At 49.6% G+C, this 17,685-nt stretch overlaps 1 protein-coding gene across 8 annotated transcripts in view; it reads left to right on the top strand.

Moving 5' to 3' along the window:
* The window catches only part of STARD8 (StAR related lipid transfer domain containing 8), a 96,735-nt gene that overhangs the window by 75,700 nt on the left and 3,350 nt on the right, over positions 1-17,685 (top strand). For 7 of the 8 annotated variants that reach the window (XM_055338841.1, XM_055338842.1, XM_055338840.1 and 4 more), the window contains 5 exons: positions 223-337; positions 585-809; positions 1,820-2,037; positions 2,144-2,320; positions 2,472-4,164. In XM_055338841.1, the coding sequence (XP_055194816.1) occupies positions 223-337; positions 585-809; positions 1,820-2,037; positions 2,144-2,320; positions 2,472-2,589 (853 nt within the window). In that variant the 3' untranslated portion in view covers positions 2,590-4,164. Of the gene's footprint in view, positions 1-222; positions 338-584; positions 810-1,819; positions 2,038-2,143; positions 2,321-2,471; positions 4,165-11,132; positions 11,271-17,685 lie in introns of those variants that run through there. The other variant, XM_055338845.1, reaches the window with a different exon arrangement.

Raw genomic sequence — 17,685 nt, 5'->3', positions numbered from 1 at the left:
ACCCTTGATGGCTGGTCCTGCAGTTCCCAGGTGTCACCACCAGGGGTCAGCCTGACTCTTCAGGGACCTGGGACCAGTTGGATGTTTTGAAGCAAGGCCTTCTAATGGGCAGCAGGTGGTTTTTGTGATGGGGATGGGGGGGGGGGGTTGCTAGAAGCCAGCCAGTGATCCATCTTGTCTTGTGCCCATGTGCCATCATCTTCTCCCGGCTCTTCCCTCTAGGATCAGGAGCAAATGCAGCCTGGTTGGCCGGCCAGGCCCTAGGGACCTGAGTGAGAACATGGCTGCCACCCAGGGCCTATCACACATGATCAGTGACTGCAAGAAACTTTTTCAAGTGAGTCTCTCTAGGCCCAGATCCAGGGAAACCATCAGGCCAGAGCTATGCCCCCCAAGTCAGGGATAGGGCTCACTTGACACATACCCCCTTAATTTCCAACTCTTTTCCTATAAGGTTTCTCATCTACCTCACTGCCAGTAGCTAGGCCTCTGTACCCCTTGACATGGACCTGAGAGATCCCGTGGGCCCCTGACTGCCTGTTGCTCCTTATGGCCATAGTGTCTGTGTGTGTGTGCTCTCCCAGGTCCCTCAGGACATGGTGCTACAGCTGTGTGGCTCCTACAATGCAGCTGAGCTCAACCCTCCCTGCCCAGCCTTGGCTGAGCTGCGGCAGGCCCAAGCAGCCGGCATGAGCCTGAGCCTCTACATGGAAGAGAGTGTCCAGGAGCTGCTGCGTGATGCTGCTGAGCGTTTCAAGGGTTGGATGAGTATGCCGGGGCCCCAACACACAGAGCTGGCTTGTAGAAAGGTAAGTAGCACACCGCCTATGGCTGCCATGGAGCTGAAAGAGTTCAAGGGGTGCAGGCAGGAGGTCAAGGATGCTCAGGGAAGGAGCTGTCCTACCAGTCACACTGTGCCTCAGCTTGATCTTGGAGGACGTCAGCCAGCAGAGCAAGTACCTAAAGAAATTGAGAACCAGATGAGATGGGGGGCTCTCCGTTGTTGGGGATCTCCTGCCAGAATTTCTGTACCGGAGCCCCACTGTAGGCAGGTCACTGTATGTAGAGCCTAGCCTCCTGTACCTTTCTGCACCACAGTGGTGCTGAGCTCCCCACCTGTGTGCCTCTGCCCCTGCTGTCCTTCTGCCTAGACTGACCTGCCAGAAGTGTTGCATGTCCCAAGTTACAGGAAGCCTCAACTTGATATGCTCTCTCCTTCATTCAGAGCCTCCTGTCATGTCCCAAACTGGAGGTGACTCCTCTATCCTTCTCTTGGCCTTAGCCACCTTTTTTTTCTTGGATTCCAATTACAAGTAACACCACAAGCCCGATATTGTGTAAAGCAAGGCATAGTAAAACTTCCCTTTACGGGCGTGGGATGAGAAGCTCGCACAAGTGCCTGGTATGTGCAAAAGACTCATGAAGTAGCAGCTTTGGTGCTGTGCACTTGTCCTGCTTCCAATGCTAGATGGTGAGCTCCTGGATGATGGGCCCCCTCTTCTCTTCCTGTTCACTTTCAGAAATTCCAAGCATGGCATCCATTTCATGGTAGAGCCTAATAGGCCCCAGAGAATTTGTGTCTCCTCATCTCTTTGTGCTTTTGACTAGGTGGAGAAACAGACATCCAGAGAGGAAGGAGAGGACAGGGAACAAAGGGATGGCCTGTCTGGACCTGGCTAGGGTTAGCCCAGTACCCCTGCAGCCTTCCCTTGTCAGGGGCTGAAGTGAAAGCAGGCTGGAACTGGGGCAGGGGCAGCGGTGCAGTGGGTGTTCTCTGGTTCTGATGGCTGGCCCCTGTCCCCACTCTCATGGCTCTCAGGCACCAGATGGGCACCCCCTGCGTGTGTGGAAGGTGTCCACTGAGGTGGCAGCCCCTCCACCTGTCGTGTTACACCGTGTTCTGCGGGAGAGGGCCCTCTGGGATGAGGACCTGCTGCGGGCCCAGGTGTTGGAAGCCCTGATGCCAGGTGTGGAGCTGTACCACTATGTCACCGACAGCATGGCACCCCATCCCTGCCGTGACTTCGTGGTGCTCCGGTGAGGGGTTCTAGCTCTCATCCTGCTATCCTTGGGGGGCCAGGGAGGTGGACTGGGAACAGACACCAGGAACCAGAATGTGTGTGTCGTACCCTCCACCCAATAGGATGTGGCGCTCTGACCTGCCCCGTGGTGGTTGTCTGCTCGTCTCCCAGTCCCTGGATCCTGAGCAACCTGTGCCAGAATCAGGGGTGCGGGCCATGATGCTCACTTCCCAGTACCTCATGGAGCCTTGTGGCCTGGGCCGCTCCCGGCTCACTCACATCTGCCGTGCTGATCTCAGGTACCCGGCCCCCTTAGGCTGGGCAGTCTCCCTACCTCTGTCCTGTGCCACTGATCCCTGGGGACTGGGGGCAAGTCTTTTCTTCCTTCCTCCTGGCAAGGGATCCAGGGAAGAACCCATGGCTCATACCTGCCTGCTTCTACCTCCATAGGGGCCGTTCTCCTGACTGGTACAACAAAGTCTTTGGGCACCTGTGTGCCATGGAAGTGGCGAAGATCCGGGACTCCTTCCCCACCCCGCAGGCAGCTGGCCCTGAGACAAAATTGTGAGCCTCAGCTCAGTGCCAGGGTGAAACCACCTGGGCCCCTTGGTGCCAAGAGAGTAAGGGGGAGAAGAGAGGAGAGCATCCCCCACATGTTGCTCCCAGGGGCAGAGCCAGGCCCTTGCAGATCCAGCAGTCTGTCCCCTTTACTTCCTGAAGCTCCTCCACACATCCAGGGGAGGAAAAGAAATGTCAGTGGCCCATCTCTACTCCACCTCCACCCATAAGCCTGTGTTCTGTCCTCCCGAGAGAGAGGAGTCATTTTCAGAAGAAGACTGCTACTTCCCCCCAGGCCCACCGAGGCACCATCAGTCTGAAGCCTCACCAGCTCCACCACCTGCAGGAGGGAGGAGGGAGAGAGCAGCGTGTGCTTCCAGCTCTCTGCCACTCGGAGAGGCCAAGCTACCCTTTTTTGGTGCTAGGGTCCCTTTGAGGTTGGCAGGAGCCTCTGGTCCTGCCTTGGGGCTTAGTATTGGCCCTGAACTGACTTTTCCAGGGAAATTGGACTAGGGAGGATGAGCACAGGTCAGCTGCAACCAGCATGAGCTGTTTTCTTTGTGTAAATACAATGCTGATTTTTATGAGGCTGATTTAAAGAGCGGAGGGATCCCTGGGTGGCGCAGCGGTTTGGCGCCTGCCTTTGGCCCAGGGCGCGATCCTGGAGACCCGGGATCGAATCCCACGTCGGGCTCCCGGTGCATGGAGCCTGCTTCTCTCTCTGCCTGTGTCTCTGCCTCTCTCTCTCTCTCTCTGTGACTATCATAAATAAATAAAAATTTAAAAAAAAGATTATATTTATAAAAAAAAAAAAAGAGCGGGCACTACCTAGGCAACATGAGTATTTGGGGCAGCTTGGGATATGGTAGTGGGGGGAGAGGGCCTCCTTTCTCAGGTCTCAGGAGACCAATAAACCAGTCTCCCTGACTTGGGCCTCATACTTCATCTGCCACTCCCTGGTGTCCTGTGCACCCTTTGGTCACATACTCATGTCTGGAGAGCAAACAGGCTCACTCCCACCTCACAGGCCAAGCAAAAGCAGATGGTAGTAAAGAGACACATACCTGTGTCAGCATCCCTTCTCCTGCTCTCCCTGCCTATGCTAACAGGCTGACATAACAGCCCCTTCATCAAGCAGAAACCTGACCTCTGGTTCAGGCAGCTAGCCAGCCAGATGGAGGGGCCTAGTGTCATCTCAGCCAGCTGGGGCTTGATCCAAACCTGATCCATCCCACCCAGCAGTCATCTTGGCTTATGTGGAATTCCAAATGGCATTCAAATGCCAACTGGTGCTTTATTTTTCTTTTAGCTCAATAAAATGGAATGGGATGGGTCCCAGCCAATACTGTAGTTTTTAAGCCTATTTTATTTGTACCTATAAATACTGTACAGACAGAATATATATATGTATTTGTATATATAGATACATATATATGCACATCTGTATAAGCACACATATTCTATCATGAGTATATTATAATCTGTGGGTGCAAGCAGGGGTCTGGAAAGCCCGAGGGTGCAGGGCACTGAAAATGAGGGAGGTGGAGAGCTGGAACCATGTGACCCCTCAGCAGAACAATAAAGCATTACTAGAGATGCCCTCTGGTTGTGTGACTGTCTTCGCTGGGATGATGGGTTAGGAACTGAGGGCAGGTTATGATGTGGGCTTAGTGTTAGCTGCAGAAATTGTGAACATTACTGGTGTAGGGTTCAGGGAGAGGCCACAGTAGGAATGGGGAAGGCCTCAGCCCTTCTCTTTGAGAGGTGATTTGAGGGTGGGGGAGGCTGGACTGCACAGAAGCTGCACACCCCAATTCCCTGATCTGGCCAGGGGCTCCAATCCCCAATCTGAGTGGCCCACAAGCATGACCTCAGGTATCCTGACAGTAGCCCTAGGGAGAGATGCCCCTGGCTAGGCTTTCCTTCCTTCACCTACTACACACAGCCCAGACTTAAGGATGAAGAGTGGAAACCCAGCCCCTAGAGGTTTAGAGACCCTGTTTTCCCCATAAACCAGCACAAGAGAGGTCAGAGTGCCTGAAGACAGCCCCTGATCTGGCTCCAGTGGCCAGCAAAGTCCAGGGGGGCTAGGAAGACCCCTTCATCTTTACCTCCCCACAGGAAAAGGCTTTCTTTGCCACACTACTGTAGCCATAAAGTTCCCAGGCTCCTGGGGGCAGCTAGAGAGGAAGTACAGGCTTTGGGATCCAATCTGTATACCCATTGAGTGCCATTGGGTAGCGTACAGCAAACAAGTCCTGCTGTTTCTTCCTCTATCTGAACCTGAGCCTCCTCGTGGGTCAGACAGGTCAGTGACACCTCAGCACAAGCCTGGCTCAGTAAGCACTCAGTTTGGCCTGCCCCACTCTGCCTGACCGAGCAGGGTTATCTGTCAAGTCCCACTTCTCCATCACCTTTCATTCTCTTTGGGTTCAGCTGTCCCTACATACCTATGGCCTTTCTTCACTGCTGCTGCCTGGGGATCTCAGTTAATCTTGGAAGGGAGCAAGATGGAACAGAAGTCCTGGTAGCCCTCTGCCTTTGGGATAACAGTGGAGGCACCCCGCATGTGCGTATGGGTGATGGGAGATGGCTCAGGCAGTGTAGGTGTTAAGGGACACCAGTGTGAAGCTCAAACCAGTAGTTTGAGGCAGGCATCCAGGGGACCTTCTGGCACAAGCACTGCCTGACCTGGTCACGGAAGGAGGCTGTGGTGATGGCACAGAGGATAGGGATGAGCATGCTGTCAATGGGTGACACAAAAGAACCACCGAGGTGATGGTTGCTAAGAGACAAAGTTGTGTATGAGAGAAATTCTTAGAAGATAACAAAGAATTCCTACAAACCTTCAGCTCCAAACTCTTGCCCAGGACCAGCTACCCAGTGTGGTTCCCCATCTCTGGCATTCTGGGAGAGTTAGTGGCAAGTAAGGGAGCTTCTCTGGACCTTAGTGTCATTCCCCTCCAGAAAGCAAAAGCTCCCACGGCTGCCTCTCTGCCTGGCCCACTGTGCAGTCAATGGGTGGACCATCATGGCCTGTAAGTGTGGGAGTGGGTGTCACAATGATGGTGCCTCTCAGTTCCACACACATGGCAAGCACTGCCTGTGACCAGTTCTAGCCATATTCCTCGGCCTCCCCTGACTTGATCTCTTCTGTTCCCTGATGCTAGACAATTCTCACCTCCAAATTCCCAACCCTGTTGCCTATGCTTTCTCCTGATCCAGTGCCTCAAAGAAACCAGACAGTGAGTGAATCTCATGTGGAAATTGGACAATCTCTCTCAGAGCTTTAGTCTGTTTTTAGTCTCTGGTGACCTATTGCCAGAGTGACTGAGAGTAGATGGTAGACCCAGGTTCAGATGGGTACACCATTTCCTGGCTGTGATCTTAAGTGACACATTTAACCTTTCTAATTTCTTTTTCCTCACGGAAGATAAGGCTAATGATTTATTTATACACTACAATTGTTGTCATTAGGGTTGAATGAGCCAATGGCTGTGAATGTGGCTGCACAGTGCCTAGCACATGGTGGACATGAATAAATGGTGGTATCCCCTACCCTGCCTCCTACCTGCCTCCCTCTTACCAGTGAGCCTCTGCTTGGAGGGCTCGGGCTTCCACAGGTATACACATTATGTTCTGCTTGGCACCAAGGCCCTACCTACCTCCTTGGCTCAGACCCCTGTAGCCTTAGCTGCCACCATTCGGGACACTCCTACCTCCTCATCAGACTCAAAACACCCCAGGGACCTTTTTGTACCCTCACCATGGAGTTTTGTTTTTATTTTAATATTTTATCAGCTCATCATTTACTGAAAAAGTGCATTCTTGCTGGATATATAAAAAATTATTTTCCAAAGAGTTTTTTTTTCTGAAAGGTAATTAAAATATTTTATTTTTTATTTAAATTCAATTTGCCAACATATAGTATAACACCCAGTGCTCATCTCATCAAGTGCCCTCCTTAGTGCCCAGTTACCCCATCCACCCACCCACCTCCCCTTCATCAATACTTTACTTCCTAGAGTTAGAAGTCTCTCATGGTTTGTCTCCCTCTCTAATTTTTCCCACTCAGTTCCCCTCCTTCCCCTTACAATCCCTTTCACTATTTCTTATATTCCATGTATTAGTGAAATTATATGATGATTGTCCTTGTCCAACTGACTTATTTCACTCAGCAGAACACCCTCCAGTTCCATCCATGTTGAAGCAAATGGTGGGTATTCGTCGTTTCTAATGGCTGAGTAATATTCCATTGTGTGTGTGTGTGTGTGTATAAAGAAGATATATATATATATATATATCTTCTTTATCCATTCATCTGTTCAAGGACACAGTGGCTCCTTCCACAGTTTGGCTATTGTGGACATCAATGCTATGAACTGCTGATTGATTTTCACTCCCCTTCCTCCCTGAGAATTTGGCTCCATTGCCTTATCTTCCGTCTTGAAGCCCTCCCTCCTCCACTCAGGGAGAGCTCTTCCCACTTCTTTGGCCACAACTCTTGACCCATTCTCCTTGTCCCTTTCAATTCTCTTCACCCTGTGTCCCACCTCAACCTGGGTCATTCCTCTAAGTTCTTCCTTCTCCTTCTCCCTGCCTCACCTTGCTCATCAGGGACCTCACCAATGTCCATGGTCCCAGTTTATGCTTCTGGAAAGATGCCCCCTAGCACTTCCAGAGCCCTATTGCTTCCTTGAGCTCAGGTCAGTAGTTTCCGCTGTGAGTGGGCCTCTCTACCTGGAGGCCCCACCTGCATGTCACCAAACTCGTCATCTTCCCACATGGAGTCTGCTCCCTGTCACCTGCTCTATCTGGTGGTTAGCACCATTATCTTCCTGGCTTGGGTCTCCAGATGAGCCAGAACTCCTCCCTCCCTCTCACCTTCTCTCATCACCAATGCATATAGGCATCCATCCATCAATCCAAACACTCATACTTTCTGCTATTCAACAAGTAGTTGCAGAATGTCTGGCATATATGCCAGACTCGAGGCACAGAGAATACAGCAGTGACCAAGAGCAACAAGGTTCCTATGTGGCTTTAGCACACATCCTAGTAGATGGACGGGTGGAGGGAGGTAGATGATAAACACACACACAAGCCAACTTGAGCTATGAGAAGGGTGATGAAGGCAATCAAGCAGGGTAAGGCAGCGGTGACTGAGCACTTACTTTAATAGGATGTCCTCTCTGGGAAGGTGACATGTGAGCCAAGACTAGAGGGAGGAGAAGGAATCAGCCATGCAGAGATCTAAGAGGAGGAGTTCTGGGCAGAGGAAATCGCAGGTGCAAAGCACCTGGGGTGGAGACAAAGTTGGCTTTTTCTGGGGGTGAGCAGCTGCTTAGTGTGGCTGGAATGCAGGTAGTAAGGGGAGGGTAGAAGGATATGGCATGGGAGAGGTAAGTAGAGGCCTAGATCATGTGGGACTAAAGGGGAGCTAGCTGACTGCTGTCAGATCTTCCTCCACGGTGTTTCCTGTATCTAGCCCAGTGTCTAAGGCACCCTGTTCACACCGCATGCCTTTTCACCCAGCCATTAAGAAGAGGCACTCACCTCATCTCTCTCTTCTCTCATCCATTGCCACCTATACTTAGCACCAGGTGAATCATTCAAATGTCAAGTATCATCCTAGGTTTCTCAGATTGTGGCATTCGGGACCCCACAATGTGGCCTTGTCTTGTCCACCAAATTTCTTCTTGTCACTTCCCATCTGCAGTCCTCAGCCAGGTGCCTGACAGGCTCCTTTTGTTACCTGTGCCATGAGCAGACACAGAACTGTCTTGGATTTAGAGGACCCAGACTTGAGTCTCAGCTCTGCTCCTTCTTAGTTTGTGGGACTGTGCACAAGTTATTTAACCTTCTGGGAGCCCGGCTTCCCCATACATGAAATGAGGCTTGGAGAGATGTGTGGATTACTTAGCAATGTCGTCTAATTGTGACAAAGTGCTGTTACCCGCAAACTTCATCAGTCTGGCACCACCCAACTCTGGTATATCCCCACCATGAAACTGTCCCTGAAGTTTCCAGTGAGGTTTCTTGACTCTTCTGAGTTATCATTGCCCTTTGCATCTGTCTCTATGCTTCCATTCTACTTCTGTCTCCTCTTAGTGTTCTCTGGGTACCAGTCACATGACCCCCATTTGCCTGGGAGCACCTGGGATCAGGATCTTAGTGAGGTTCGCCTCTGAGTCCTTTATAGCATCCAGACCGGAAATGCAGGAAGGACTGGTAGAGGGCATCTGGAGACACACAGAGGTGGGTTCAAGTCCTGGATCTGCCACTTCTTAGCAGTGTGATCTTGAGCAAGTCACTTTGCTCTCTGAGCCTCAGCTTTCTCAGCTGTAAAATGGGTGTTGAGAGAGCCCACATGAAAAGAGCATCTGGCACCATGTATTTTGTTGGCTTGTTTACGCCAAGCCCTTTCTCTACAAGGTTCCCTCTGCCTGGCTTGCCCTCATTTATCTCCGCTACCAGTTCACAGCCTGGCAGCTTCATCCAGCCTTTTCTAACCAACCCACCCCCTGAGCTCCTGAAGCCCTTTTTGAGTGGATCACTCAAAAAGCACTTTTTGTTCCACAAAACTAACCTCAAATAGACAAGGCCGTCTCTTTGCCTAGGCATCAAGGACAGGGAGCAAGTGAGAGTCATCTCTATAACTCCAGTGTCCCCTGCACAGGGTCTCAGGGAGTGTGTGCTGAATGCAGGTACATATTTGTGTGTGGCAGCAGGGAGACATGAGAGAGCATGAGGCAGGGAGTGGGAGGGTGGGTGCACTGGAGCCCAAAGAAGCCTCGTAGAGTGGGTGAGAACTGCATCCAACCCTTCTACTGCCTAAGATGGAACACATGGATATTGAATGGTCTACTGTATAGCAGGCACCATGCCATACATTTCCCCCTACAGGAACCTCAAAAGTCTCCTGTGAGATGTTAGCACTCCCCCTTCTTCTAGACAGAGATTTCAGAGTCTGAGAAAAAAGGTGAATTGCCCTGGAGTATATGGCAAGTAAGGGACTGAATGGGGGCTTTTGGCCAGACCGCTAGGCCTGTCTTCTTTCTACTGGAGCCCAGTACAAAAGGAGAGGACACCCCTACCTTCCACTGCTGGTTTCAGTATGTGTGGGGGAGGGGAACAGTGAGAAGTGAACTGGGAGTGGTACGTATGAGAGCTGTTGGACAAAGGAGGAAGTGTGTTTGAGGAGCACTGGTGGAAAAGCAGTCAGGCCAGGAGAGAGGGAAGAGGGCCAGAGATGGTAGGATGAACAGTTATGTAGAGGCTGCCTTCGTCTGCCCCAGCCCAACATCACTGCCTGCTGGGAGATGGCCTGCTTTGCCCTGTCCTGCTTCCTGGATTCCAGCAGTGCTCCAGAGGGCCCTTAGGGTGGTGGCCTTGGACTGCTGCTGCACCTCTAAGATCAGCCAATGGTGCCTCAATCGATGGGGAAGGCCTGGGATTGAGCAGAGACCAAGGCTGCAGCTGGACTTTCATTGGCCCTTCCTTTATAAACAATATTTATAATGATATTTTAAAATATTATTGGCTGCACTATTGATTATATTTCATGTTATTATACTCCTTTTTTCTTCTGATGTTAAATTAAGATTAAAACATTTTCATGGGCCCTAGATGCTGGGCCTAATATGCCTAATGACAAGTTGGACCTGGCAGAGGGCACCACAGAGCCTGTATTAAAGTTAAAACATTGCTGCTCAGTGGGAGAAAGGCAGTTGGGCCCGGGCAGCTGGATACCTGTCTCTACACTTCAGGTGACCTAGCATGTGCGGCTGTAGGGGCACCTCCTGCCTACCTTGTTGGAGGGTAGACAGCTCTACTCATTTTCTTTTTCTTTTTTCATGAGAGACATAGAGAGGCAGAGACACAGGAGAGGGAGAAGAAGCAGGCTCCCTGCAGGGAGCCCAATGCAGGACTTGATCCTGCAACCCCAGGATCAGGATCTGAGCCAAAGGCAGATGCTCAACCACTGAGCCATCAGGTGCCCCTGAATTCATTTGCTAACCCCATCCAGGTATGTTTCTTTGTCCAGGGAGGCACGCAGATTTCTGTGAGGGTCTCTAACTGGCTTCTAATGGCCTTGGACAAGTTCTTTGTTGCCAAATGAGAGCAACATAGCCCAGGGCTCATGACTAGGAGGCACAACCCTGGGGGTTCCCAACCTTCTCTCCTCTGAATCAGCAGCTGAATCAGTGGTTCTAGCTTGTCCATGGAGCAACCTCCTGTCTGTGGAAGACACATTGTCCAGGTCACAAACAAATGCCAGCATGAACAAGTGCAAAGTTAAATGACCATGTCCTGGCCTGTGACAGCTTTATGAGGAGAAAAGAAAGAGGAGGTGGAAGGAGGGTGAGTGAGATGGGGGGTAAGGGGGCAGGGAGCTAAGAAGGGAGGCGGGGCCCAGAGCCTATTGGAAGAACCACAGAAATAAAAACCAACCAGTGTGGTTGACACAGGTCGCATTCCTTTTTTCTCATTAGCTACTCACAAAACCCTGAAGGTAGGTATAATTTTAAGGTCTTTTTTATTTATTCATAGACAGGGAGAGAGAGAGAGGCAGAGGGAGAAGCAGGCTCCACGCAGGGAGCCCAACGTGGGACTCGATCCCCGGTCTCCAGGACCAAACCCCGGGCTGCAGGCAGCGCCAAGTCGCTGCGCCACCACCGGGACTGCCCGGTAGGTATAATTTTGATCTCCATTTTAGAGGTGCAAAAACGAAGTCCAAGAGAGGTGAAGGAAGATAATTCCGCAACGTTATACTCGGCTAGTTAGGACCAGAGCTAGATTTGAACACATTGGGTCTGTGTGACTCAGTGTTGGGTGAGTGGGAAAAGATTAGTCAGTGAGGTGGGTGGGGAGAATGAGCGAGGCAGGATTCCTTTTTCTCGTGGTTTCACTTGTCTGGGGGGCCAGGTCAGTATCCTTACTACCTCCAGTAAAGTACACTTGATTTACTGCCAAAAGATCTTCAGGGGGGGTATCAGCATAACAGTAGCTAACATTTATTCAGTGCCTACTGTATGCCAAGCACTGCTTACACAGTTTACTATGCCTTTCCTCCCCTAATGCGTAGTGTGCAATTATGATGCCAGACAGTGTTGAGCACTTTATGTGCATTAGCTCATTCACTTTTCACAACAGATCCTATGATTAATAGCCCCATTTCATGGTTGAGAACAACTGCAACCCTAAGAGGTGAAGGGACCTACCTGAGGTCACAGGGTTGGCAAGTAAGGGAGCCTGAATTTGAAGCTTGGGCAGTCAGACTCCAAAGACCAAAGAAAGGCTGTGGTCAGGCCCCATGGGATAAGCTTGGCGAGTGAGAGGGCTGAAAGTGGAGCTCAGCCAGAGAAGAAGCAACACATGACCCAGACATTCTTCACCCAAAGGGTGACAAATCGTTTCCTTGTCCATGGAGGAAAGAGAGGAAGTATACTGGTCTAGGGGAATAACTGGAGAGACTGGAGTTGGATGGTAAGGAGCATTTCCTCATTCTGTGGGTCACTAAAGTACTACTTATCTGGCAGCATCTTACTTGGAGACAGAGGTTGTCTAAAATGACTCCCATGAGAGCTGGAGGTTGAACCAGAGTTTGGGGATTTACAAGAATTGTCTGGCAAACAGCAGGGCTGAGTTCCTTTTTGGAGGCCAGCTCACAGGGACAGGTGGGAGGAACATAAATGGGCCTGAGCCCCAAGCACCATATTTCTCCCACCACCTGCCCCCTCCCAGGTCAGGTCTGCTCCTGGTAGTATATTTGATTATTTACACCTGAGTGGCAAACTTACTTCCTACTCCGAGGATGAGAGACCCAGCCTCCTGGAAGGAGAAGGATTTGAACACCCCATCCCTCCTACAAGATGGGGAGCTGGAGGACAATGCACAGTATTGTAGCATCATTGAATAAGGGGAACCACTAGCTGAGGCCTCAGGTCACTGGGGATGGCATGATGAGGGGTAACAGGAGAGCACTGTCAAACACCTTCATGCTACACGGGTTACTTTGATCTCAGTTCCACAGCAGGCCCATGTGCTGAAGGCTTAGAGACCCATTTTATAGGCCATGGAAGCTGAGACTAAGAGAATGCTAGGACGTGAGAGGAAACATGGGAGATGTGCCAAGGGGCCGAGGTTTAGAGAAAGCAGTAGCATTTGAAAGAAGCTAGAAGATTAGAGTGATTTTGGGAGGATGGGAGGAGGAGATACCATGGAGGAGAGAAGAATGTGAGCTAGCCTTGGCAGCTGGGAGACCACAGGGCCCACCTAGTGAACTTGGGGTATTGAGTTGGCATGTAAGTGCAGTGGAGGCAGGGAGAGAAGGGGGATGGGTCTGGAGAAGAGGCTCCCCAGAGGGAAACTTTGAATTGAATTCCCTAGGGCCTAGGCCATGGGGAGCCATTGAAGGTTTCTGAGCAGGAGAGGAGTATGATGAAAACTCTGCTTAAGGAAGATAAACCTGGCAGCATAGTGGAGTGAGGTTAGAAGGAGAAGCAGGAAACCCAAGGAGAAAGCTGTTTCTAAGACTCCTGGAAAAAGAAGTTAAGAGTTATGATGTTCGGCCATGGTAAGCAGGACAGGTAAGGAAGGTCTTAAAAAGGTCTTAAAAAGACCCAGCTAGGCTCTAAAAGGAAAGCAGCACATTGCCCTAGGGCTTGGCCTTGCAAACAAATGTCATTTCACTATTAATATACTGGCAAGTCCCTGTGTCCTCCCCTAGCCACTGTCCCCTTCCCATCCTACCAGCTCTCATCTCCATCTACTTCCAAGTCCTCCCAACTTGTATGGATGAAGTGCTCAAGCCTAGCTCACAAGAATTGGCTCCTGGAGTTTGGTGTTCTGGGTTTTAGTGCCAGGCAGGCAAGGGGCCAGGCATGAAGAGAGCCTCATAGAGGTATGGTGAGCTTTGGAGCTCGTCTAGCTCATAGCCACACCACAGCCTTCCCAGGAAAGGGAGGCAGAGCCAAAATAGTTGCCTTCAGCCTAACCCAATGGTTCTCAACTAAAAGCAATTTTTCTTCCCAAGGGACATTTGACAATGCCTGGAAATGTTTGTGAGTTTTTTTTTCTGTCACAACTGGGGGACAGTGGGGAAAAATGTGGTAGTGGCATGCCAAATGCCATGTAAAGGCTAAGGATACTGCTGCTCAGGACATAGGACAGGCTCCACAACAAAGAATTTCCCTGCCCCAAATGTAAATAGTGTCAATGTTGAGAAATGCTGATCTAACCTAAATCCTTCCATTTGCAATTGGGGTTAACCAGCAAAGGCTATTGGTATAGAAGTCTGTAAACCCAGAAAATCAAAGCTGAGAAGATAAAGGAAGATGGAAAGAAGGGCTGCAGGGAGCTTCTTCTAAGGGTAGGCCTTGCCAGGCTCTCAGCCTTGCTTTGTTCTGGTTCATTCAAACACAAGGGGTGACTGCCAGCAACCAAAGCATGAACTAGTCTCACTGTTTTACTGTTCATGAGTCAAACATGACTCATGAACATGAGTTGAGGCTGTGCAGTCAAGGCGAAAGGTGCCACCCAGGGAAGAGACCAGTATATGATTTGAGGTCATTGAGAATAGACCACACACACACACACACACACACACACACACACACACACACACAAGGGTCAAGTGGCAAAACTCTTACAGCAGGAAAGGAGAAAGTGCACAATATCCAGCCCCTTTCAGAGTGTTGGATCCCTCATGCTAGAGGATCTATTTTGCAGCTGTCAGGTGCCCTCATTTCATGCTTCAGTAGAAGGACATGCTCCTTCCCCTTGTGTGTCTGAAATGCAGAAAGCTGGAGGCATGCCTGAGCGCCACTGATGTGGGAGCTTATGCAAAACACATGAGTATACATCAAGCCCAGAATAGGGAGAAATAATCCCTCACAAGGCTATAAACCCAGCACAATGTTCTAGGACCAAGGCCCAGTGAAGGTGGGAGATTGGAGGGTGGGGGGATGGGATGGAAGACTGTAGGAGACTGCCTTTCCCAACACTCACTGAGCCTTTTTTGGACTCCTTTCCATCTCTTTCTCACTCCTATAAGGAAAGAAGCTACTCACAGACACTGCAGGAAAAGGTCCTGAAAGACCAAGGGAGGGGGGCAACACGAGGTCCCCAAAGGACAGAGAAGTATCAGGGGCAAGGGCAGGACAGGGCCTGGGGCTTACCTGGGTAGCTGGCATGCTGAAGAGTCAAGGAGGACTGACTTGAGTCAAAAAGCAAGCACCTAAGAGTGAATCTAATGTAGGTGAGGAATACATGGTGAATTCCTAGTTGGCCATGAAAGGCACAGGCGTTTTTCTCTGGTGGGTCTTCCCATGGAAGACTAATTTTTCTAAAGGTGACTTTTGCCCTAAGAGGTATACTAATGGGATGCCTGGGTGGCTCAGCTGTTGAGCGTCTGCCTTCAGCTCAGGGCATGATCCCAGGATCCTGGATCAAATCCCACATTAGTCTCCCTGTGAGGAGTCTGCTTCTCCCTCTGCCTATGTCTGCTTCTCTCTCTCTCTCTGTCTCTCATGAATAAATAAATAAAATCTCTTTTTAAGATTTTATTTATTCATAAGACAGAGAGAGAGAGAGAGAGAGAGAGAGAGAGAGAGAGAGGCAGAGACACAGGCAGAGGGAGAAGCAGGCTCCATGCAGGGAGCCCAACGTGGGACTCGATCCCGGGTCTCCAGGATCATGCCCTGGGCTAGAGGCGGTGCTAAACCGCTGCTCCGCTGGGGCTGCCTGGGGCTTAGCTAAGTTAAGCAGGATCTGCAGTGGAGCCCTGAACTGAGGGGCGTTGTTAAGTGGACTTTGCAGGAACTTGGTTTACTTTTACCATGTCCTGCAAATTGGTTTGATTATCTCCAGCAACTAGCAATAAATGGCAGCTCCATCTTCCAGCTGCTCGGGCCAAAAGTCTATCTTTCTTGCATATCCCACATTCAATCCAAGTTCTGTTGGTTCTCCTTTCATAATCCATCCAGAAACTGTCAACTCCCTACCACAACCACTGATCCCACCCTAGTCCTTGCTAACATCATCACTCTCCTGGGTGACTGCAGGAGGCTCTCACTGGCCTTCCTATTTCCACCCTAGCCTCCTACAATTCACTCTCGATATAGAAACCAGAAAGACCCTTTACTCAAAACTCCAATGGCATCAGATTTGCTCAAGTGTTTGTGAAGGTCTAAAAGGCCCTACCCAAATTTGCCCCCTTGTTACCTCTCTAACCAGATCTTCTACTAATTCTCCCTCATTTTATCTGAATTGGCCACATTGACCTCCTTGCTCTCCCTTGTCAGGCATACTCCTGCCTTGGTGTCCTTACATTGCCCATCTCCCCAGATATCAGCAAAGCTCTCTCACTTACCTCCTTGGAGTTCTTACTCAAATGTCAGTGAAGCTTTCTGTGACCACTTATTGGAGATGGCAGTGTATACCCTCACCCCTGGCCCAACATTCCCTATGTCATTTCCCGGCTTTACCACCATCTGACACACTATGTCATTTATATATTTCATATATCATCTGTCCCTCCCCATTCAGCAGAACCCCCACTAAAAGCAGAGATATTCGACAGATTTGGTCTCTGTTATTATCACTAGAATCAGAACAGTAGCTAGTATAGACTCAATGAATAAGCATTAAATGAATTAGCAGTGAAACCCTTCAAATCAAGCTAGGAAACCCTACCCTTCTTCAGTTGGATTGGTGCCCAGTGGAAGCATCAACATAGGGTTGTGAGTACAACGGACCAAGGACTATGTCCACCTAATGCAGGATCTGGCACTTTGTATGTACCCAGGGCTTGTTAAAAGAACAGATACTAGGGCAAATTGATAGGCAAATATGAATTGACTGAATACTGGTTTCTCCTATTTGATAATATATTTGAATTTCAAGGGACTGCTCTCAAAACACAATGCTTCAACACCAAGGGTGGAAACTCAGGCCCTGCAACCACCTCAAAGAGTCACTCTTTTGGAAAAAGTGAGGCTTGAATTCACTCCTTGAATTTCACTCCAGCCCCAAGCCTATATCCCCTGGCCTACATTCACTTATTTAACAAATATTCCTTTAGTACTTATTTTATATCAGGTTCTAGGAGGGCTAGGGTTCTGCCCACAAAGAAGCCCATCCAAACCTTAACCTTAGCCTTTCTTTCTAGTATCTTTCTTTTCCCCATTTCCAAATTCTGAGCCTCAGAAGGAAGGAGAAGGAAATGGATCCAGAGAGACAAGAGATATACCACCTGCGCAGAGGCCAGGATGCCCCAGTGCCCTTCTGTGGAGAAGGGAGAATCCTCAGGCCTTTCCTCTCATAGAGGCACAACAGCGGCCTGTGAGCAAGGCCCCAGTGGAGTAGAACCTAACACTGACACATGCTGCTTGAGGGCCAAATGGAGGTTACCTGACCAGGGGGATGGCCCTCGTGAGCTTTTTAGCAGACATTGTATTTTCAAATTGAACACAGCTGAATTAGTAAGATGGACTTGACCAATGTATGAGCTTCACTGTTGTGTGTGAGCTACAGCATCATTGGATACCAAAGCTGCATAGAGTAACTTATATAATGCACTGCTGTTCAATTTGAAGTCCATTAGCTTGACACATAGAACCTGGAGCATTCTAAAGGCTTCCTAACAAAAGCTTCCATGTAGTTGACATTTGAACATATGGGGATTAGGGGCATTGATCCCCCACATAGTTGAAAATTCATGTATATCTTTTGACTCCCCCAAAACTTTACTAATAGCCACTGTTGAGTGGAAGCCTTGCTGATAACATGCACAGTTAATTAACATATTTTGTATGTTATATGTATTATATACTATGTATTCTTACAGTAAAGTAAGCTGGTGAAGAGAAAATGTTATTAAAAATCATATGGAAGAGGGGCACCTAGGTGGCCCAGTGGTCGAGCATCTGTCTTTGGCTCAGGTTGTGATCCTGGGGTCCTGGGATCGAGTCCCGCATCGGGTTTTCTGCAGGGAGCCTGTTTCTCTCTCTGCCTATGTCTTTGCCTCTCTCTGTGTCTCTCATGAATAAATAAATAAAATATTTTTTAAAAATCATAAGGAGAAAATACATTCACAGTATTA

The sequence above is a fragment of the Nyctereutes procyonoides genome, unplaced genomic scaffold, assembly GCF_905146905.1.
Source record: "Nyctereutes procyonoides isolate TBG_1078 unplaced genomic scaffold, NYPRO_anot_genome, whole genome shotgun sequence".
Classification (NCBI taxonomy): domain Eukaryota; kingdom Metazoa; phylum Chordata; class Mammalia; order Carnivora; family Canidae; genus Nyctereutes; species Nyctereutes procyonoides.
Note: the sequence above shows the minus strand (reverse complement) of the source record. Positions and strands in the feature narration are given on the sequence as shown.